The 24,685-nt window shown below is 41.4% G+C and overlaps 1 protein-coding gene across 3 annotated transcripts in view; it reads left to right on the top strand.

Annotated features, from left to right (window-relative positions):
* The window catches only part of fhit (fragile histidine triad diadenosine triphosphatase), an 801,834-nt gene extending 780,723 nt beyond the window's left edge, over positions 1-21,111 (top strand). For all 3 annotated transcript variants that reach the window (XM_052018273.1, XM_052018271.1, XM_052018272.1), the window contains 2 exons: positions 19,838-19,954; positions 20,526-21,111. In XM_052018273.1, coding sequence (XP_051874233.1) covers positions 19,838-19,939 — 102 coding nt within the window. In that variant the 3' untranslated portion in view covers positions 19,940-19,954; positions 20,526-21,111. The remainder of the gene's footprint in view (positions 1-19,837; positions 19,955-20,525) is intronic.
* The last annotated feature ends 3,574 nt before the right edge of the window (positions 21,112-24,685 follow it).

Genomic DNA, 24,685 nt, shown 5'->3' with positions numbered 1-24,685 from the left:
TTGTCAGAAGGCAAGAACGTCAGATGGGTGCAATACCATGGTGGTTCTAGAATAAGATTGTGCAGATACCCTGATGCTCATAATGCTGTCAGCTAATGCCAATTCTCTACCTGCGGATGCTACGATGTCACACACGTTACATTGCATAAGGTAAGGAAAATGGAAACCTTCTCCTGTTGCACCGTAGCAACAAAATTCAACTGAACAAAAATAAAGTTGAAAAATTGAGTCATTACAGAGGAGGAAATTTCCCTGAAGCACCTCGAATGTTAAAGTACATTCTTACAAATGAATTTGTAATATTGCCACATATATTTTCAGTCTTCTTTCCCATGTCTGGTAGCACCTGGTGAAATCTACTTCTTCCACTAATGTTACATTCAGTCTCTGGGTTGTTTGTGTGCTGCAGGAACCTGTTTACGTGGCCAGGTAATTAGCCTGGTCAGGAGGTGGGGCCTATGAGATGTAAGACACTATGATGCTGGAGGAACTCAGCAGGCCAGGCAGCATCCGTGGAGAAAAACAGGTGGTCAATGTTTCGGGTCAGGACCCTTCTAATAGGAAAAGGGGAAGTCCAATATATAGGAGGTAAAAGCTGAGCACTGATAGGTGGACAAAAGAGGGGTGGCAGGGTGGGCACAGGGAGGTGATAGGTAGATGCAGGTAAGAGATAGTGATAGGCAGGTGCGGGGGAGGGGAGAGCAGATCCACCGGGGGATGGGTGAAAGGTAAGAAGAGAGAGGGAAAAAAGGGCTAAGAAAGGGTAGAAGAGAAGAAGCATGGTGGGGGGGGGAAGGGGCTTGGGGGTTACCTAAAGTGGCAGAATTCAATATTCATGCCGTTAGGCTGCAAGCTTCCAAGCCAGAAAATGAGGAGCTGTTCCTCCAATTTGTGCTTGGAATTCTCCTGGCAGTGGCGGTGTGGGAGGGGGAGTTGTAGTGACTGGCAACAGGAAGATGCAGATCGTGGTTAGGGACAGAGCGCAGGTGTTCTGTGAAATGGTCACCTAGTCTGCGTTTGGTCTCACCAATGTAGAGGAGGCCACACTTGCAGCACTAAATGCAGTAGATGGTATTAAGGGAGGTGCAGGTGAATCTCTGTCTCACCTGAAAGGACTGTTTGGGTCCCTGGATGGAGGTGATGCAGGTAGTGTAGGGGCACAGATCTAGATTCCAGCATCTGCAGTCCTTTGTTTCTCTCCTATTAGATGTGCTGGCATTGGGATTGCTCTCCAGTCAAACTGAAGAGGGAGCACGACTGGTATCCAAAGGCTTTATTGTTGGTCCCCTAATCACTGAAGTTCCAATCATGGAGACCAATCCGCTCTCAGTCCAGTACCCTACTGAATGCCAACCCGATACTCAGAGACCAGAAATAAAAGCAGAAAATGCTGGAAACACTAAGAAGGTTAGGCAGCATCTGTGGAAAGAGAAAGAGATTTAACATTTCAGTTCAAAGACACTCCATCAGATGTCCTGGGAATGGTCATCAACCCGAAATGTTACCTCCGTTTCTCTTTCCACAGAAACTGCCTGATATGATGGTTGCTTCCAGCATTTTCTGTTTTTATGTCAGATTTCCAGCATCTGCAGTTTATTTTTCCTATTTGCATTCAAAGACCAGAACATTATGGAGAGGATCTCAAATCCATGAAATGGTTTTGAGGCATGAATATTAGCACTGAGCCAAGGCTCAGCCACTATAACCATTAAAAAGGATAAATCTTGCCCAGAGTTAGGGGTTGGCATGTGATTGGTGAACTGTAATGGGCTGTTGGCAAATAAGAACATAAGAAATAGAAACAGAAATAGGCACCTCCATTCAACAAACTGATCTTTTACAACGGGGCCACTTTCCTGCTCTGTCCTCATACCCCTTGATTCCATCGTCTAAAAATCTATTGATCTCTGTCTTGAATATACCAAGTAACTGTGCCTCCAGCTTCTTTACTTTCTTAGAAGGTTAAGGAGGTTCGGCATATCATCAAACACTCAAACAAACTTCTACAGATGAACTATTGAAAGTATACTGACTAGTTGCATGGTCTAGCACAACAGTTCAAATGTGCAGGAACGTAAGAAGCTGCAGAGAGTAGTGGACTCAGCCCAATGCATCCCTCCCCTCAAGAAGGCAACATCTATCATCAAAGATCCCCACCATCTAGGCCATGCCATCTTTTCGCAGCTACCATCAGGCAGGAGGTACAGAAGCCTGAAGTCCCACACCACCAGGTTCAAGTACAGCTTCTTCCCTTCAACCATTCTTTTCTTGAACCAACCTGCACAACCCTAATCACTACCTCAGTGTAGCAACACAGTGACCACTTTGCACTGCAATGGACTTTGTTTTTTTTTGTTCTAATTGTGTTCTTTCTTATACAGTATTATTTATGTTTTTTCTTGAGAATGTGTCTCTATTACTATGTGCCTGTGATGCTGCTGCAATTTTTTCATTGTACATATGCACATATACTAATGCATATGATAAAAAACTCAACTTTGGACTTCCACAGCTCTCAAGATTCACAAGGGCTCTGGGTGAAGACATTTCTCTTTTCTATCCTGAATGACTGTCCTCTTATTTTGAAACTTGACTCCTGATTTTGAGGTATCCCAGCTAGAGGAAGCATCAGTGTTGCATCTACCCTATTAAACCCTGTAATTTGTATTTATCAATGAAATCACCACTCATTCTTCTGAACTGAAAGGCCCGGTCTGCTTAATCTCTCCTCGTTGGACTGACATCCCTTCCCAGTAATCAGTCTGGTGAACTGCTGCACTCCCTCTATTGTAAGCATAACCTGCCTTAGGTAGACAATATGGCTTATATAGTCTCAACCAGCCTTATATTATCGCATCCAAGTCCTCTTCCAATATATATACAATATACAATTCTCTTCCAATATACAATTGGCCTTCCTAATTCTTGATGTACCTGCTTGTTAACTTTCAGTAATTCATGTACAAGAACACCCAGGTTCATCTGAACACTAATGTTTAACAATCTCATCATTTAAAATAATCATACTTTTCTATTCTTTTTCTACCAAAGTGGATGATGTTCCTTTTCCCCTACACAGTGTCATTCATATGCCTTGTCCTTGCCTATTCATTTAACTTGCCCACATACCCCTGGAGCCTCACAGCCTACATTACCATTCAGGTTTGTGTCATCAGCAATTTTGCATGTGTTATATTTGATCGCCTCATTCAAGTCATTCATTGTGATCATTTGGGGGCTCAGCACTGATCCCTGTTTCATCTCGCTAGTCACTGTCCCCCAACCTGAAAATGACCTGTTTATTCCCACTCTCTGTTATTTGTCAGTTAACCATTGATCAATCCATATTACTAAATCACCGCAAACATGACAAGCTTGAATTTGGTTTAATAAGCAGAAGGTGTTCTGAAAACCTAAATACACCACTTCAACTGGTTTGCCCTTATCAATTTTACAAGTTACAACCTCAAAAACAACCAGACAGATTTGCTAAACATGGTTTCCCTTTCATAAATACACGTCGCCTTGCGTCCAACCTTATTATAGTTTTCTCATGCACTTTTAGCACTGTCTTCATAATAAGAATCCAGCAGTTTCCTTATTGCTGATGTCAGGCTAACTGGTCTTTCATCCACTGCTTTCTCTTTCACTCCTTTCTGTAATGGGGTTACATTTGCCGCTTTACAATCTATAGGAACCAGTCTTGAATCCATGGAATTTCAGAAGGTGACAATGATCTATCATCTCCAATGGCAGCACCTACAAATCCTAGGATGTAGATTATCAGATCCTGGAGATGGTCATTCTTCAGTCTGATTAATCTCTCTGATGATAATTTTTCACTGATGCCAATTTTTTTAAGCTTCTTATTCCCTTGAAGCCTATGGCCCTGCAATTTTTCTAGGTGATTTTCTGTACCTTCCATCTTTGTAGATGGATGCTAAGTATTTATTTCATTTTCTGACATTTCCTTCCTCTGCAATATCATTTCTCCTGTCTTAGTTTGTAAGGTACTCCCATTAACTTTTGCTAATCATTTCTTTTTGCACATCTGTAGAAGCTCTTACATTTTGTTTTTATGTTTCTTGTGAGATCACTCCTGTATTCTACTTTCACTTCACTTATCCTCTGAAATTTCCCACTCCACAGGCTTTGTTTGGAAATATTATAAACCTTGATCTTTGACATAATACTCTTTAACTAATCTTTGGAGTGATGACAGACCATTTTTCCTGTTGGGTATTTTTGCTTTAAATTTTGTATCAATAATCTGGTGATGCAAATATAAATGGAATTTATAAGTAATTACAAAATTTACAAGTAATTACAAAATACCATCGTCATGTAATTTATAGTAGTGTCCTATGAGGGAATTACTGTGCTATTTTGATGTAAGATGACAAGGGAAGCAATTATATTTTTAGAAGAAGATTTATTGCTGTTGTAACTGTTGGCTGCCTTGTGTTCTTTGAGTCTGCATGCCAATTTCCTCCTTCCCCCCTAGTTTAACTCTATTTGCTTTCTGCAAAATTGTTAATTTTGTGCTTAATCTTCTGAAGCAAAACATTACTTCCTAATTTCAATTTAGTTCCCAGTTATATTCTATCCCAGTCACGTTTCATCAAAGGAAGAAGAATGTTGATGTACAAAAGCATAAGTTTCCCTACATTTGTCCCCAAAATAACTGTTAATTTTGCAAACTCATGAAAAATCCTTGGGTTCAGAAAAATTGTCACATGCCTTCCTGTTCCAGTTGATGCAGCGTCTTTTCCCTATAAGGATGATGAGGTCCATTGCGTCTAATGTGCATTCTGAATATTTTATAATACAGCACTGCTGCGGTCGCTGTGACTGCTTCAACGGTCAAGGTGATATACCACTGTGATGTCTTTGTGGTCTCTGCAATCACATAGTAATCCCACTCAGAATGGAAATCTGGGTTCAATGACATCTTTTTGGCCCCTGTTGCCACTTTCTTACAAAAATGTATGCTACACATGCTTTGACAAGTGCTAGCTGAAGAAAATCCCAAGTGTAACTTCTTCTTTCTTTTCATGAGACCCAGAGAAATCTGGGTCCTCCACAAATTCAGGGTGGACTGCTGGACTGCTGCCAATGGCTTGCACTCCGAACATCAAGGAGCATTTGGGTGAGTCAATCATTTTTGTCCAGGAGGGCAAAGAAGTGGATGGAATTCCTGATCTCTGGCCACAACATTCAGACAGCCCGGTTTGGTCTGCTCAAGGAAAATATCGCACTCCAATTCAGTTGTCTTTCTCTCTCTCTCCCCCTCTCTCACTCTCTCTGTCACACTCTCTCTTTCTCTCTCCCTCTCTCTCTATCTCTCTCTCCCCCCCCCGCTCTCCCTCACCCCCTTTCTCTCTCTCTCTCTCTCACATGCTCATGATAGTCTTGATGCATTAATTGGTCAGCTTCCTGAATGTGGCCTACCTCTGATCCATCAAAATGTTCTGAATAATCTTTGATGGCATTGTTAAAGATGTTCGTGAATTATTTCCCCACCATGAGGATGAATCTCACTGTTCCCTTGTTCTTCAGCTGTGATTTGAATTCATTTTTGGAATAATGACACCCTGTGGCTTCCTCTAATTATCTGGCACTTTCTTTGTTCTCAATGAAGTTCATTTAAGATCTTTGCAATTTCCTTCAGTATCTGAAGATAAATTGTCTGGCTGTGTTGCTTTTTCCATCTTGAACCCATTTAATTTAATCTGCATCATTTCCTTTCAGATGTGTAAGTAGCCTTTTGGAGTTCTGGCTGGTAGATGAAAGCGAGCTAAAAAAATTGCTCATTAATCGGTACAAACATATAACTTAAACTTATTTTGAGAATTGTGTGGGCAGGAGCCAAGACAGGATCTGCGTGATCATTAGTTAAAATTGGATTGATTATCATTGATGGTTTAACTATTGCTGGATCTAAAATTTCCTACAACTAATATCTGACAACAACTAATGCGATAGAGATTGCAGAATCTTTTTTTCGGCAGCCCTCCAAAATCAATGGCAAGTTACTGACTGTAGAATCCAAACTGTTATGTTCACTGAACCATTCCAAAGAAATTTGTAGCACTAAAGCCACAGGAACCATCTTTTCATTTCCAGCAAGATCAGTTGGCTGTTTGGAGGATCTGTGTGGAAACTGAAAGGAAAGGGTGGAGAATGAATAACATAAAGATACTGAGAGAGAAAGGGAAAGAAATAATGTGAGACACAGAAGCCCAAGGATGCAGCAGGCATCTTGTGGGGGGATCATTGACCTGAAACAGAGATGATACCTGACCTATTGAGTATCCTCAGCATCTTCTGTTTATATTTATTATTGATACAGCAGGCATAATGATTTACAGAAATGGACAGAAAAAGTGAAGTCCTGGAGGATGATGAGGGAGACAGTGTGATGGTGATACAGAAAGAGAAATAAAGGCAGAGATGATATCAAATGCATGGAATGAAGGAGTCTATGTGCAATTGCACAAAGGATTATTATATTAATAAAGAATGGCATGGAGGAGAATTCCCTTGTTGAATACTTAAGTTGCAAACATGGTATTGGCAGTAGTTTATTATTGTCACTTATACCGAGGTACAGTGAAAAACTTGTCTTGCATACCGTTCGTACAGATCAATTCATTACACAGTGCATTGAGGTAGTACAGGGTAAAAACAGTAACGGAGTACAGAGTAAAGTGTCACAGCTACAGGGAAGTGCATTGCAGGTAGACAATAAGGTGCAAGGTCATAACAAGGCAGATTGTGAGGTCAAGAGTCCATCTCATCGTATAAGGGAACCGTTCAATAGTCTTATCACAGTGGGATAGAAGCTATCCTTGAGCCTGGTGGTATATGCCCTCAGGCTCCTGTATCTTCCGCCTGATGGGAGAGGAGAGAAATGAGAATGACCTGGGTGGGTGGGGCCTTTGATTATGCTGGCTGCTTCATCAAGGTAGCGTGAGGTATAGACAGAGTCCATGGAGGGGAGGCTGGTTTCTGTGATGTGCTGGGCTGTGGCCACAACCCTCTACAGTTTCTGTAACTGGGAAGAACTTGGTCATCAGGTGTGAGGCGTTCTCAGGGCTGCTATGCTTGGTGCAGGTGTGGGCTGTTCCTCGCTCCTCTGGCTCGGGCATCACCCGTGCCGTCTTCCGGTTCATCTGGGGATCTAAGATGAAGCGGGTTCAACGGGTCGCCATGCACAAGTCCCTGGACAATGGGGGCAAAAATATCCCCAATGTCGCCCTCATCTGTGGCTGCATCAGGCTGTGTGTGGAACTAAAGTACGTAGGCACCAAGTGTCACTACATGCCGAGGTTCTACCTGTCCCTGGTGTTGTGAAGGATGGGCCTGGCCCTGTTGCCGTGCAACGCCCCAGTCAGCTGGACGTTGCTGCACCACCTGTCCTTTGTGGAAAAGTTCTTCTAGACCAACACCTTTGACCACAAGTCCATCAGGCAGTGGTCAGCACGGAACATCCTGCAGACACTGCAGGAGAAAAACTTGATGGATACTGTGGGGTGGTTCCCTGAGCAGACTGTCCAGACCATCTGGCAGAATGCCTCATCGCCAGAACTCACCAACAAGCACCAAGACCTCACTTGGCTGGCAGTGAGAGGGGCCCTCCCAGTCAGATCCTTCCTGCATGGTCAGAACATCAGTCCCAGTGCATGCTGCCCCTGGGAGGACTGCGCTGGGGATGAGACGGTCACCACCTCTTTGCGGGCTGTGGGTTTGCGAGGAGGGTGTGGCGAAAGATGTAAGGGTCTTTGTCACGGTTCATCCCCAGCAGCAGCGTAACAGAGGATTCTCTGATCTACGGGCTGTTCCCAGGGACACACACAGAGACGGACATCAACTGCTGCTGGTAGGTCATCAATTCAGTGAAAGACGTCCTTTGGTCTGCCTGAAAGTTGTTGGTCTTCCAGCACTGCGAGATGTCCGTAGGGGAATGCTGCCGACTGGCACATTCCAGGCTGCAGGAGTACGCGCTGAGGGACACACTGAAGCTGGGTGCAGCCATTGCAAGGGCTCAGTGGGGAAGGACTACAGTTTAGGGTTCTTCTGCCACTGGAGAGGGAGGGCCGGGGTCAGGCGAGGAAGCCCCTAAATATTGGAAATACGGGACTGGGTAGCCCCCAGGGAGACACACGAGTGGCAACGGTGCTGTTTTTTTATATATAAAAAGGTAACACTAATGATTGAGCTGTACAAGAATGTAAAGGCTTGCACTGTTTTATTATTGTATATAGTTTGTCTTTTATTATGAATAAAGTTTATTTTGAATAAAAAGAAGTTTCCATGATAGAGTAAAAACAGCTAGAGGTAAAAACAAAATGAAAAGAAAAGAGAAATAATCGTTTCTTCCAGTGTTTCCTCCATGATGCATCATGTAGCAGGTTGTGAGTATATCTTATTGGTAATGCAGTATTTACACAGCAGAACTGTATTAGGAAGAGACTCTGGAATACAAACTCATTACCGCTTCAGGCTGTATTTAGTGGAGAAATCATCCTTTTACTTTTGTGAACCGATTGCACAGCAGATGGAAATGGTGTCGAAAGAGTTGGGCATGAGCATTTGGTTTTAAATTATGATTTCCAACCATACATCTGGCTGCTGTGGCCTTCTAGGGAGGTTTGTTCAGTTCAAGAAACACATAATCCCCTTCACTGAGATGTATTAACATTGAGCCAACTCTCAGAAAACGTTGGCACCTCAGGCTTTGAGGTCAAGTCTAATCCAGTTTTTAGAAATGCCAGAGAACAGCAATAACTGCAACCACTACCTCTTTGGTAATGAGTGCAGTTGAGGGAAAGCAGTTTACTTGGTTTAATTTACCATCCTGTTGTTGTTGTCAGGACAATTCCGGCCAGTTTATATCCTGCCCATGAGGAACTTTCCTTTAACTTGTCAAAAGAAATTCTATTAATGCTTAAACGTGAAAAGTTTAACCAAGACCTGAATAGTTGGCTGTGAAGATACAGTCAATACTGGTCAAGAATTGTGCACTTGATGGAATCGACAGGATGCATCTGGCTGGAACTGCTTTCCAAAGGTAATACTCATGACTGCGTGGCCAGATTCTGCTCTAACTCAATCTATGTTTGCAGATGCTGCCACCGTAGTAGGTCGTATTTCAAATAACAAAGAGTCAGAATACAGGAAGGAGATGGAGAGCGTAGGAACATGGTGTCATGACAACAACCTTTCCCTTAATGTCAGCAAAACAAAAGAGCTGGTCATTGACTTCAGGAAAGGGGGCGGTGTACATGCACCTGTCTACATAAATGGTGCTGAGGTCCAGAGGGTTGAGAGCTTCAAGCTCCTAGGAGTGAACATTACTAATAGCCTGTCCTGGTCCAACCACATAGATGCCATGGTCAAGAAAGCTCACCAGGGCCTCGACTTCCTCAGGAGGCTAAAGAAATTTGGCATGTCTCCTTTGACACTCACCAGCTTTTATCGATGCACCATTGAAAGCATCCTATCTGGATACGTCACGGCTTGGTATGGCAACTGCTCTGCCCAGAACCGCAAGAAACTGCAGAGAGTTGTGAACACAGCTCAGCACATCACAGAAACCAGCCTCCCCTCCATGGACTCTGTCTACACCTCTCTCTGCCTTGGTGAAGCAGCCAGCATAATCAAAGGCCTCACTTACCCGGGTCATCCTCTCTTCCCTCCTCTCCCATCAGACAGAAGATACAGGAGCCTGAGGGCACATACCACCAGGCTCAAGGACAGCTTCTATCCCACTGTGATAAGACTATTGAACGGTTCCCTTATACGATGAGATGGACTCTTGACCTCACAATCTGCCTTGTTATGACCTTGCACCTTATTGTCTACCTGCAATGCACTTCCCTGTAGCTGTGACACTTTACTCTGTACTCTGTTATTGTTTTTACCTGTACTACCTTAATGCATTCTGTACTAACTCAATGTATCTGCACTGTGTAATGAATTGATCTGTACGAACGGTATGCAAGACATGTTTTTCACTGTACCTTGGTACAAGGGACAATAATAAAGCTGCAGAGAGTTGTGGACACAGCCCAGCGCATTACAGACACCAGCCTCCCCTCCTTGGACTCTGGCTTTACCTCTCATTGTCTTGGTGAAACAGCCAGCATAATCAAAGACCCCACCCACCCAGGACATTCTCTCTTCTCTCCTCTTCCATGGGGTCGAAGATACAGGAGCCTGAAGGCACGTACCACCAGACTTAAGGACAGCTTCTACCCCACTGTGATGACTATTGAACAGTTCCCTTATACAATGAATGGACTATGACCTCATGATCTACCTTATTGTGACCTTGCACCTTATTGCACTGCACTTTCTCTGTAGCTGTGACACTTTACTCTGTACTGTAATTGTTTTTACCTGTACTACCTCAATGCACTCTGTACTAACTCAATGTAACTGCACTGTGTAATGAATTGACCTGTACAATCAGTTTGTAAGACAAGCTTTTCACTGTGACAATAATAAACCAATACCAAAACCAATACCAATACCAATAATATGAAGTGCTGCAACACCTGTAGAGAGAGGGTTGATGTCCTAAGACCATGACCCTTTATCAGAACTGGAAGAACTTTTAAGAGGAGCAAGGGTAAATGGCGTGGGGAGAAATAACTGAAAAGAATGATCAGCAAGGTGATTAGACAGCAATGGGAAGATGATCAAATGACACAAATAATCACGGTGTAAGAGAAAAGGAACTAATTAGGAGAGAAATTAGAGATGTAAAAGATAGATCAGAGCATGTATAAATCATGGCATGAGAACTGGGAAGGGGAAAGCAGGTGCCCAATCCATTTACCACCTCCCCAGACATCCACCTATCCCTCCATTCGATGTCCTCTCCTCAGCACCTGACTTCTTCCTCCTTTATACAGGTTACCCCTATGTTATGGGGGGTGGTTGCATTGCTAGAAAATGGTGCATATTTCCATTTTCTGTGACGTGAAACCGTGTCATCTCTGCGTGCGTCAAGAAACGTGAGTTCATGGTCTGGCATTGTGGGTTTAACTGCCTCATGGCAAACCAGTCTCCCAATCAGGCTGTAACAGTGAAATGGATTCCAGAAAGATCCTGGTGTTAAATTCAGTAAAGCCTGATGAAACTTGATTTCTATAAGTGTATTTGATCCATTTTTGTATACATTTTTATATACATTTCAGAGAGGTACAAGGTGTGGCAATTTGGGAAGACATATCAGGGTATGACCTTCACAGTGAACAGTAGGACCCTGGGGAGTGCTGTAGAACAGAGTGACCTAGTATAAGTACATGGTTCCCTGAAAGTGGCATCACAGTGGTGAAGAAGGCTTTTGGCAGCTGGCCTTCATCAGTCAGGGCATTGAGTATAGAAGTTGCGATGTTATGTTGCAGTTGTACAAGATGTTGGTGAGGCTGCATTTGGAATATTGTGTTCAGTTTTGTCACCCTGCTACAGGAAGGATGCCATTAAGCTGGAAAGAGTGCAGAAAAGATTTACAAAGATATTGCTAAGACTTGAAGCACTGAGTTATGGAGAGAGTTTGAGCAGACAAGAACTTTATTCATTGGAGTGTAGGAGAATGAGGGGTGATCTTTTAGAGGTGTATAAAATCATGAGGGCCACAGATAGGATGAATGCGCACAGTCTTTTTCCCAGGGTTGGGGAATCAAGAATTAGAGGACATAGGTGAGAGGTGAAAGACTTAATGAAACCTAAGGGACAACTTTTTCACCCAGAGGGTGGTCGCTATGTGGAATAAGCTGCTAGAGGAAGTGGTTGAGGCAGATACATTCATAACATTTAAAAGATACTTGGATAGGTACATGGGTAGGAAGGGTTTCGAGGGTTATGGACCAAATGTAGGCAAATAAGACGAGCTTAGATGGACTAGTTGGGCTGGAGGACCTGTTTCCGTGCTCTATGACTCTATTGGATTTCTGGATTCTATTATACTAACCCCATCCCCACTTTGGCTTCCCCTTAAGTAACCAGAAGCATGATGTTTCAGGATTTATGCCCTTTTAAACAAGAATTAATTATTAAGTGCACTGAACGGTAATGTGTAGAATTCTAGAATGATTGAGACTTGCTGTGCATCATTTTGTCTTTATCCAAGGTATTTTTCAAAGTCACAACCCATCTGTTCAATATCATTCTGATTTTCATCTGTCAAGCCCATAAACAGGTGTGCAGATAAGAAACGAACTGAAAAAATGAATGAAGTTCTGTATCAGAGAACTTGAATATATTTTGCATCTGGCACAGGCATTTCCACAAGGCATTTCATCAGGTGTCAAAAGCCCCTATCAAAAATCAAAATAAATACTTCATTGCAGTAATTCAATGTGGTGGATATGACAACATTTAAAATGTCTATCTCATTTCCCAAGCTGTAGGCCAGAAATATACTTTATAGTTTTAGTCATTGTAATAGCATGTCTAGCAGTGTTATGCTGTAGCTTTCAGTAAAGTGGACTTTAAAAGGGCAGCCAGCAATTTTTCAAACATAATTGAATTTTTTAAAAACCTTATGTGGGCTCAGAATTTGCCAGGACAATGACAGTGATGCATTCATTGTTATGATGGAGAAAATCTAACAGCAACTTCTAGAGTTCTGAAGTGCACACTGAAACACCCTAGTCCAGAAGTTACTGTCAGTGATACCCGACCCACCCAATAGCTTGTGCTGCTGTAGCCTTCAATGGTACATTCAGCAAACATGCCTGTAGTGATGGGGTCTTCAACTATTTGCAAACTAATCCTATAGTAAGGCTCAATTTTAATCTCATTTATGTCCCAGTTTTAGTCTTGTTCTCTGTGAAATGTTTAAAAAGGTGGCTAAAAGTCTGCTTTTTTTATTTCTTGGGTCATATCTCTGCAAATTTTTCAATGTGATACACTGTTCCATGCTATTTGAAGACATACCTATTGCTGCGACCCAAACATCATGTACATACAACACTTGACAAGGTCCTGTTAGAAAAATGGGAAAACGTGCCACTGAAATCACCAGATCTTTATGGGAGAGGTTTCTTGGATGTCAACACCATCACAAATTGGGGCCTTTATCTTTGAATTGCTATGTAGCTATTACATTGTGTAACAACAGGCTCTGTAGTGAAGTGGAATTGTAGGTTGATTATGAAGGAAGAAGCACTGAAGCATTTAAATCAACAGCATGCGCTTTAGCTGAGCTGCATGAATCAGACTTGTAGGTTTACTGTAGACTACAGTTGCAGTCAGGGTGGGATATAGTAGAGATTCTAGCATAAAAATAATGAAGATGTCAGCTACAGCACAGTGAACTGGCGAGTTTCTGTTCCTTACATAAACAAATGATTCGTAATTATTGTGAATTCCCAATTTCCATGTAGCTGCACATAGTTTCCCGCCCTCTGGAGCTGAAATATCAGCTTCCTGTTCGCTTGTTGTCATTGTCACCTGTTCCTTCTCACTGAGCTCTATGCCCCATCCATTGCAATGTCACGTTCCACTTTTATGTATTCAAATAATTGACACACAGTGCTCTTGGTCTGCGGATTATATTGAAGGTTGTGTTGTGTGAGATCCATTCTGCCTCCTAGCCTTTGGTTCCCCTGAACTTTACTTTGGCTCAGTGTCAGAAAGACAAATGAAGCAAGTGTTACAATGTACATCTTAATAAGATTTTATATTCAACTTATTAAGTCACATTGAATTCGATTTGTTTTGTTATTTATTCTTTATCACCTTTGGATGTTAGACATCACTAGGAGGTCAGGATTTGTTCATCCCTCTTTGGCATGGTGAGAAGCTGCCATCTTGACCAACTCTAGTGCTTGTGATGAGGGAATCCATCATTGCTATTGTGAAGGAAGCACCAACATAATAAGCAAGCACACAGGAAATATAAGGGACAAAGACACGGGATTCTGCAGATGCTGGAATCTGGAGCAACACACACAAAATGCTGGATGAACTCAGCAGGTCAGGCAACATCTATGGAGGGAAATAAACAGTCGATGTTTCAGGTCAAGACCCTTCATCAGGACTGGAAGGAAAGAGGGCAGAAGACAAAATAATAAGATAGAGGGGGGGGGGGAGCACAAGCTGGCAGCTGAGAGGTGAGTCCAGGTGAGAGAAGGAGGGTGGGTGGAGGAGGGGGAGATGAAAGGGAGTGATGTAAGGAGCTGAGAGGTGATAGGTAGAAGAGGCAAAAAGAATGAAGGGAAGGGGGTGGGGAATAGATAGGCAGGTTATGAGGGTGGGGGAGGGGAAAGAGTAGGGGTGAGGGGGCCACAGGAATGAGGGAAAACAAGGAGGAGGGAAAGGGAAAAGAAGAGGGGAGGGGTTATGGGAAGTTAGAGAAATCGATGTTGAGGCCATCAGGTTGGAGACTACCAAGGTGGAATATGAGGTGTTGTTCCTCCAATCTGTGTCTGGCCTCACCCTCAGATTCACAGGTGAAGTGCTGCCTCATCTGGAAGGACTGTCTGGAGCCCTGAATGGTGGTGAGGAAGGAAGTGTAGGGACAGGTGTAGCACTTAGTGCAGTTGCAGGGATAAATGCCGGGAGGGTCATCGGTGGGGAGGGATGAATGGACAAGTCCTCACCTACCACCCCACGAGCCTCTGCATCCGACAGATCATTCTCCGCAACCTTTGCCACCTCCAACAGGATCCCACCACCAGGCACATCTTCCCCTCCCCCCCTCCCCTCCAGCTTTCCACAGGGATCGCTCTTTCCGCGACTCCCTTGTCCACTCGTCTCTTCCCACCGATGACCCTCACGACACTTATCCAAGCAACTGTGAGAAGTGCTACACCTGTCCCTACACCTCCTCCCTCACCACCATTCAGGGCCTCAGACAGTGCTTCCAGGTGAGGCAGCACTTTACCTGTGAATCCCAGAGTGTCATTTATTGCATCTGGTACTCCCGGTGTGGCCTCCTCTACATCAATGAGACCCAACGCAGGTTGGGTGACCGCTTCTTCGAGCACCTTCGGCTGCAAAAGCAAGGATCTCCCGGTGGCCAGCCACTTCAATTCCACATCCCACTCCCATACTGACATGTCTATCTACGTCCTCCTCTACTGCCATGTTAAGGCCAGATGCAGAGTGGAGAAACAACACCTCATATTCTGTCTTGGGAGTCTCCAACCTGACGGCCTGACTATCGATTTCTCTAACATCCGGTAACCCCTCCCCTCCTTTTTTTCTCCTTTCGCCCCCTTTGTTTTCCCTCATTCCTGTGACCCCATCACCCCTCCTCTTTCCTCTCCCCTGCCCTCATGACCTGCCCATCTATTCCTCACCTCCTTCCCTGTATTCCATGGTCTACTGTCCTCTCCTGTCGGATTCCTTCTTCAGCCCTTTGCCTCTTCCACCTATCACCTGCCAGCTTCTCACATCACTCCCTTTCATCTCCCCTCCCCCCACCCACCTACCTCCCCCCTTCACCCGGACTCACCTATCACCTGCCAGCCTGTGTTCCTCCCCCTCCCCCGACCTTTTTATTCTGGCTTCTTCCCTCTTTCCTTCCAGTCCTGATGGAGAGTCTCGACCGGAAATGTTGACTGTTCATTTCCGTCCATTGATGCTGCCTGACGTGCTGAATTCCTCCAGCATTTTGTGTGCATTGATATATGAGACAAATATTTTCAAATGGACATGTTGGAGGACTTGGAGCTGACATTGAAAGAATTAAAACTATATAGGTTTACCTAGATTTTTTTGTGGTATCTCAGGCCACATCTCCTCCTCATGATGACAACAAAGCTTTGAGTTGTTTGAGGACACTTGGTACATTGCTCCTGCTGTAGATATTGCATCAATGTTGGACTGCAGTGGACAATAAGGTTGGTCAATGGAGTGCAGCAGATTACGAAAATGGAGCATAACATTTCAGTGCCTTTGACCTGCACTCATAGCTCTGGTTAGAGAGGATGCTTTAGTGTCTTCGGACTTACAGAACATGCAAACTCCACACAGACAGCACCCTAGGTTGGGATTGAACCTGAGTCTCTGGCGTTGTGAGGCAGCAGCTCTACTAGATGCACCACTGTGCCACAAGCAAATCAGTGGGCTCGATTCAGGTTTGAATTAGCTGCGACCAGGTCAGATTCTAATCTTATACCCACACAGATTTTTACTCTGCATGCTCAATGACCTGTTCATTACGTGCACGGAACTGCACAATCAAGAGTTCCATTTCACATATTGCACACTTCAGGATCTTGTTTGCATTTAGCAATTGAATTTCCAGTTAATTCAATCCCATACAGTGTAAAAAGTGTAAAAAAATCAAACGCATTGCATGACTAAACTCGACAGCCTTTCTTGGAACAGAAATGCATGGTCTTGACGCCACCTGTTGTCTGTATTGATGTGCATAGTAAGTCCTTTGTGAGTAACTATTTTCTTTCAGAAGCAAAAATTTTGAATACTGTCATGAAAAGATAGTGATTTTTTTTTGCAAAGTTTCAGATATAGAATTAATATAATGCACAGTAAACTCACGCCACTCTGTATAAATTTCCTAAATGTTGGTTGGCACATGATGCCAGATGGTATACATCATTGGCTATCATCACAGTAGATGATAGCACAAGATAGTTTAGAATGCTAAAGTATACATAATTCCTCAATTAAGTAGTATTCTAAGTTAGTTTCAAGCAGGTAATTTGTACACATGAAGTTGAATCAAGCCGGTTGAGCATAGAGCCTGTCTGCACTTGATTCACTGACTGCCTTTTCTTACCCACTTCTATCACAAAATTCTTGTGTTCACTTGGAAATCGTTATATGGATCATGTATGTAAAATGTTCAAATTGCTTACATGCAAATATGTGTCGATAATGAATTCTATTTAAGTATGTGATGACCTCGGTTAATGTTGTATTAATGGGATTCTTTAGTGTTCTGAATTGGATAATGTGCCTCTGCATGTCCTAGTCCACCTCTCTGATCTTTCCAAAGCCAGCCTAAATTATTCAGTAAGACAAGTGAATGTACAATTTTAAACAGATGCAGTCAAATATCACCTTGCTTCAGCTAATTGCACAACTGTGTCAAGAATAATTAATATACTTCACTATTTCTATTATAGTAGTCTTGCTTAATTTATTTTGGTGACCTTTTTGATCCTGAGTTCAAGATGAGTGCATTTTTCATCACTAGATCATGGCCCTTCAGTGCCTCTAGCTTAGCTAACTGCCCTTGTGTCCTTTGTTATTTTTTCACTGTGATACCCACCCAGGGGAGAGCTGCTATTCCAATGTTTTCCCTCTCAGGGGCTGTCAGTGAGGGAAGCTGATTCTCCTTAACTCTTTTGTTGTTTCAAAGAAAAGTCATGTGTGTTTCTTAAAACATATTAAAAATACTACTATTTCAACAAAAAAAGGAATAGAAAGTAAAAGAAACTGAAGTATTTAAATGCATTTAAGTCATCTAAATGATGTTCAGATATCTGGAACGTGACCTCTTTGTTGCAGGGTTCATGAAGGCAACATGGATAGGGGTGAATTTTGTTGACCATGATGTTATACTGACATCCTGCAATTTACTAGTTTGCTTCAAAGGATTCAGAAGGAATTTTACAAGTTTTCTTTTCTGAGATTTATCTGCAGTTACATTCAAGGATATTAAGAAATATGAATAAACAAATGCTTTCTTTTGCCCCTTTAGAGTTATTTCCCTCCATTAGAGTCATTGGAGAAGCCCTTCCCTACATCCTGGGATAGGATGTTGCAGCAGAACTTAAAGTGGGGAATTGCCACAATTTCAGTTTTCCTCATTGTAATGGACTCCATAGTTAGAGGGCATTCAGGAAAACAACCACAAGTGGCTGGATGCAACTTTGAGGCTATCTCATAAGCGATCTCTAAATTGCTAATGCTTAAACAAGAAAAAAATTAGCAGTTTTGTCAGTAAATGCTGATATTTCTTCATAAAATTGGGGCCAGTGCCTAAACATAAATAATTTCCAGTGAAAGGGATTTTCTAAATTTTGTGGTAGAAAATTTTCTTCAATAATCATGGTTGGATTAGAGCTGGTATGTTGACTAAGCAAGTTAATACTGAAGAGTAATGAACTTATGATGTTTCTATTTGAAGTTATCTGTTCATGAAATCGAGACTAAGATTAAGTTTGATCTGGGCAACAGTAATGAATGATGTTCAGATATCTGGAACGTGACCTCTTTGTTGCAGGGTTCATGAAGGCAACATGGATAGGGGTGAATTTTGTTAACCATGATGTTATACTGACATTCTGCAATTTACTAGTTTGCTTCAAAGGATTCAGAAGGAATTTTACAAGTTTTCTTTTCTGAGATTTATCTGCAGTTACATTCCTCTCTCAAGAGATTTTAATAAATTGGAATATTCTTCAAAGGACAGATCATTGACAATATGTGAGGAATATGTTTAGCGGTATGAATAGCTTTTGCTCAGTTAAATCTAATGTAGTTTTGCCTGAGCTACAGGAGAAATTGATGTGCCCCATTGTCATTGGTAGAAAATGACAAGAAAAAAAAATTAAGCTCTGGGCACAAGTTCACAGGAAAATAATTTTCTGAAAATGCATGGCCAGAGACCTGAGCTTTCAGTGGCTCATTACTGGAACCACCAAAACCAACCTCTTCAGTCCCCATTGGTTTCTCCAACATATGGAACCCCAACACCATCTGTATTTCTGGGCAACACTCATGATTAACTTAACAAGACACAATTTGATGTTACATTCACATGTTCAGCTTGACCACAACCACTTACTTCCACCTCTGAAATTGAACATCTCTTTCCCTACCTGGTGATAGTTTCATATCATTGATGCCTCCCGATTTAACTTCCTGCATTCAATGTCACTCTCAGCTCTCCAATTCACAACTTACAGACCCTTATCATTGTCTACCAATCATCACCACAGCTTTCTACAATGTCCTACAAACCTACATTCCTGATTGGTCAACACTGATCTACCATGTATTCCCTTCCCCCTTGCAAAACATGTACACCATTTCAACATTACCTCATTTCACTTATTTTTCACTCATTATTAGAAATCACCCAAAGATGAACTGTCCCTGCATTTACCTCAACTAATTCTCTCTAATTCTCCTGCTTAGGTCTAATCTTAAACTGCAGTTTTCCTTGGGATATCTTTCCATGTCAATAATGCCATTGCTATACGGAGCCAGAGTTAATTCTGCATATTTTATACTCTTAGCAGGACAGGATGCTCCGATGATAGACCCATTTTTGCAAAAAATAATTTTAACATTGACACTTGTTTACATTGGATCATTAGGAACCAGGCTCTTAACATCTACAATTATTTTGTCAGGAAAGTCAATGACCCAGTTTTTTGTAGGTCTGTTGTTCTGCTTCTGTGAAGAGAAAGGTGAATTTATTAACACTAATGCAGGGGTCCAGTGAAGGATTTCTTGCAATCCAAATGAAAGAACTTTAAGTGTAAATGCATCAAAAATTGTATGATTAAAAAATGAGATCAGTGAGGTTAATCCAAATGAATTTCACACCCTGCATATTTCATCTGCATAGCAGAATGAAAATAGAGAAATAGGCGAGGACTTAGTAAAAGTTTAAATAGAGATTAGAAGAGCTGTGCCTATGGCTATTGAGCTGGGAAAACCACTTAGAATTACTTGCTCTCTAACTTACTTTTAAAATTCCTAATATTGACACACGGCAGATCAGATTTTATGGGGTTATGTCCTTTCAATTTAGTAGGGGTTTGCATGCATGGAGATTAATGTAATTTCTTCCTTTTGTATATTTAGTTTAACCTGCATTTGTAATCATTAAAAGCTCCAGAAGCATGACCAAAAAATGTCGGAAGACTCGCACCAGTGGAGGACAGAGGAGGAGATGGCATCAGAAGCTGCTGACCTCAGGAAGTACTTCATCTAGTCAGTGACTGCTATGGTATGTTTCTTTTGATTCTTTTTTACATTATTGGACTTTAAAAATTTATTACACTTTTTCTGTTAATGGGTGGCACAGTTTTGCAGCAGTAAGCACTGCTACCTCACAACTACAGGGGTCCAGGTTCAGTCATGACCTTGAATGCTGCTTGAGTGGAGTTTGCATGTTCTTGCCACCAGATGCTCCAGTGTCCTCCCACATTTCAAAGATGTGCTGGTAACTTCATTGCCCACTATAAATTACCTTTTAGTGTAGGTAAGTGGCAAAAAGAATCAAAGGGGTGTTGACGGGCATATGAAAGAGAATAAGTTGAAGGGCTATATAAGGAGAGGGGGAATTGGACTGATGGGATTACTCTGCTGGAAGGTGGTATGGACACATTAGGCTGAATTGGCTCCTTCTTTATCATATTATTTATAATAACTAGTAATATGTTTTAGTGCATCAACACTTTTGAAGACATTGAAGTTTTAGCCGGTAAGCCCTGATGAAAATATTTGTTTGGGTGAACTATGATGCTTGGATTCCTTAATCCTCTCTTCCTGTCATTCTGTGTGACTTTATTTTTCAGCCAAGTGCCCAAGGAGTATGAAGAATTCAGAATATTAGAGCAATTTTATCAAAACAGCTGATAAATTACTACATGTCAACCAGTACTTGAACCTTTAAAGAAACCAGATTTTTGGTAACAATAGCCAATGTTATACTCATTGCATCTTCAGAGCAGAACTGTTTTAATACTGTGGCAATGTATTTGTACTCAATGAAAATGTTGCAGTTATTGCAATCTAACTTAATTTCTTAGCTAATCCTGATTTAGTTGTTTGGACTAGAACCCAGATTTTGATTCAATGGAAACTGTATCATTCAATATGGAAACGCCCCTGTTGATATTCATGATGCTATTAAAGTTTGCTATAAATGTGCGGTGATTTTCAAACGATTCTGGTTTTATGATAACGATAATGAGAAATTTATAGCATATAAAAAAGCTGATGGTAATATGGCTATATATTCTACCCTTGGATCATGATTGTGACTAAGTACACATGTGTGACAGAGGCAGATTTTTTATATTTAAAGTAGCCAGTGAAAAAAAGCATTCAGTTAAACATTACTGCCTCCTTTAAATTTGGCCCACTTCAATAAATGTTGTAACTATCAAGGCAATTAAAGACATTTTCAAATCATTAAAACAATAGTATTGATTTTATTGTTTTGTGTTCTTTTCTGATCAATTGCTTCTGTTGAAATCCATACTATTCAACCCAGTGGCCAAAATCACAGAATAAATCTATTTTGTTTCTGACACATGGAATGTTGGTCTGTACAATGTGGTATGATCATCCTTGCTCTGCAGATCACCATTTCTGTTATCATTTTTTATTCCTGTCGTGCTCACTATTTTTATGTTGTTCACAATCCAGTGAATCATTCAAGATATCTTTCCTCCAAATGTTACAACCACAGTCAGCAACCATTCTCTGAAACCTGACTGCAGATCACACGGTTTGGATTTACACTACAATCAATGTTGATAGATCAAAGCAGCTGAGCTGAGAGCTTTTGTCTCAGAGAAAATGAAGTACAAGCAGCTTTTCATGACATTTATTAAAAAAAATTTGAACAGTGAATTCAGTGGTAACAGTTTCTTCGATATTCACAATGACATCAGATAAACAGAAGCTGTCAGTGTTCAACTATTCTCAGACACTAAAACATTACAAGAATTGCAAATGCAGGATCTTAACTCCCTCGAGCTCCTATCACACCTATTTGCATTATAATTTTGTGCTGTTCCATTCCGATCCAGTATGATTGATTATCTTAGTTTATCTAATGACAGTTGTGTTGCTGTTACATAAGGTTGGTTGAACTATAATACTTCCTGTTCCCTATAAGTCCCTTGTCTTCTGGTTTGCAAGTCAATAGTATGGTTTTGTGAACAAACTACCTACTGAAAAATATTTAACATGTGAACTATTCACCTCCAATAATCTTTGAATAACACCATCCTTGCTACCATCTACCCTATTAAATATTTTTATTGTTAATGCAGGTTGTTATTCTAACCCATTCTGTTTCCATTATTGGTCCTCTCATTGTTCAACAGAACAAAATCCAAATGACTCATTTATTGGCAGACAGTGTAGTTACATTGTTAATTAGTAGACTAAGCAGATCTTTGGTTGCAAAATGCTGTGGTCCATCAAAGGTGGATGCTTAACCATGGCTGCTCATTTAATACATCTGCTGTAAGCAGTGATACATATGTACTGTTGAAAAGTTACTTACCTGAAACATTTTCTCTCTTTACAAAACTAGTCTTGCCCTCTCTGTGAGTACTTTTAGCTTTTTCAGTTTTTATTTAAGATTTTGATCATGCACTGTATTTTGCTTTTATATATGTTGATGCCCTGTTAATATCTTGCAGCTTTTATGTAGCAGTGAGTAAAGCTTGATTGGTATTCTATGCTCACACACTCTGTGGGACTTGATCCTTTACTTCTGTTGTGCACTACAGAAGCCCAGGCTCTGTTGCACTGCAGATAAGATAGACCTGAAAATCTATCACCCTTATTCGATAAGATGAAAGAACAACGCAGTGACAAGGAAAACTTGACCTTTTAGTATAACATGTTACTTCCCATTATGTTTCTGTTGGCTTTGTGGATAACTGCAGTCATCAGACCTTACAGAAAACACTTGAACATTTGCAGAATCGGACTGTAAAAATGGCTTAAAAAGCATTGCCTAGTACTTGTAAAATATATGGTGTAATGTTTAGTGGTCAATATTTTTCATGAGTGTCCTTTGTACATCCAAAAGTACCTTTAACTGAGTGGTTTAATAAGCCTTTCCAGAGGGCAGTTAATAGTCCAGGACTGGGCTTGGCTATACTGGTTAAGCAGATTTCCTTCCTTGAAGTACATTGTTTTTGTAGCAATATCATACTCTTGGACACCTTTGTTGTTATGATGGCCTAGAAATTATTTTGTGCTGTTATGTCTAACAGCCATTAGACAGTGTGCCAATAACAGTTTCTGATAGAAGCCTGTGAGTGCGAACTTCTGCAGTACCCAAAGCCCAGCCCAAAGCTATTCAGCAGGTGGGAGTCTGAGGGATCAGTTAGAGCATCAGTTACCAGATCTGCATTAAAGGCTGGGGGAGGGAGGGAGGGAGAGAGAGAGAAAGAGAGAGAGAGAGGGAGGGAGGGAGAGAGAGAGAGAGAGGGGGGGAGGGAGGGAGGGAGAGAGAGAGAGAGAGATATCAGTGGCTAAAGGGTTGGTGTTGTTGTGGTTAAAGGAAACGATCAGGGGTTTCCTTCAGGGCATTTGAGAGTTCGGTGATTGAGATCATCCTGGAGGGATGGGGGGATCAGGGCATTGGAGAAGTGGACAGTCAGTGACATTGAGGCTCAGGCAATTATGGCCATGTAGTCTCATGGATTCAAGATTGCAGGGTTTTGCAATCAGGGTCATGGAGCCTTGGGCATCCAGGGCCTTATGGGCTTGAGGCACCAGAAGGCAAGATGATTGTGTGAGTAGGGTCAGACATTTGGAGAGTGTAAGATTGGTGATCAGTGGATAGGAGGATTGTTTCGGACCAGAAGGACACAACAGGCTTTATTCAAGTTCCCTTGTCTATATTTTTACAACATTTCTATTGAACTGAGATTTAAATTGACATTGTAATATTGAGCTGCTTGTGCAATGATACCTCAGCAGACAGGAATGAGTGGTTTTCCCAGTGCACTGAAATAACCCAAGTTTGCCTAAAGCTTCTGAAAACATATTTTAAAGTATAAAAGCGCTGTTGTTAGTGACCAAAATGTAGAGGTCATGACTTTAACCCTGAATAATTTACTTCCCTTCTGCTTTTTTCCCATGGTTTTGAAATTATTCAGCTGTACTTGATTATACTTTTCCACAAATTTTTGGCTCCTTTTCCATCTTACCCACTTGTAGTGTATCTATTTTACTTTTTCCAAATTCCTGTGGGATCATCAGCTTGAATGGAATGTCTTTCAATCTTTGAACATTATGTATTGAATGTTTGTGACAACTACTCTGTGAAGACAAGGACCTTGATCTTAAAAGGGCATTGGGCATGGGAATGGTGTGTATGAGCCCCAGACTGATTCCATACCCCAAGAATCTAGAGACATGTAGGCTGTGCTGATCTGTCCAGCTGTGCATCGTTAGTATAAAAATCACCAGGTTACATTCAGCTTGATTAGCGACCTGGCCTGTAGGCAAGAGGAGGAACCTGGCAGCAAGAGGTCACAATTGAAAACCTGTGGTAAGGTTGTAGGAGCAAGTGTCTGGAGGCAGTCACATGATTTATTGTGTTTAAATGAAACAGGAATGCAATCACTCTGTTACATTGTTAAAATGAAAACACTTCATTAAAAGCCTTTGTCTATATTTGTATTGATGTTGAACATTTTCAGGTCTACAAAACTAATGTACCTTTAACGATTTCTACTTAAAAGAATAATAGATAACAGATACACTCAGATCGTTCTGTCCATAGGCAATTGGAAACTGTTTTTTTCAGTATGTTCAGGGAATATATGAACAGAACTTCCCCATTTGATTTATATTTTAGTGGTACTAAAAAGGTAATACAATTATTAGAAATCATTTTTTCTTGAGTGCTTTCATTAGGAACAAATGTGAGACTATGTAGGATACAAACATTCCAATCTTTCTTAAAATCATACAATGT

This window comes from Pristis pectinata, chromosome 6, assembly GCF_009764475.1.
Source record: "Pristis pectinata isolate sPriPec2 chromosome 6, sPriPec2.1.pri, whole genome shotgun sequence".
In the NCBI taxonomy this organism is placed as follows: domain Eukaryota; kingdom Metazoa; phylum Chordata; class Chondrichthyes; order Rhinopristiformes; family Pristidae; genus Pristis; species Pristis pectinata.
The sequence above is the reverse complement of the archived record's forward strand: the minus strand, read 5'-3'. Positions and strand labels throughout refer to the sequence as shown.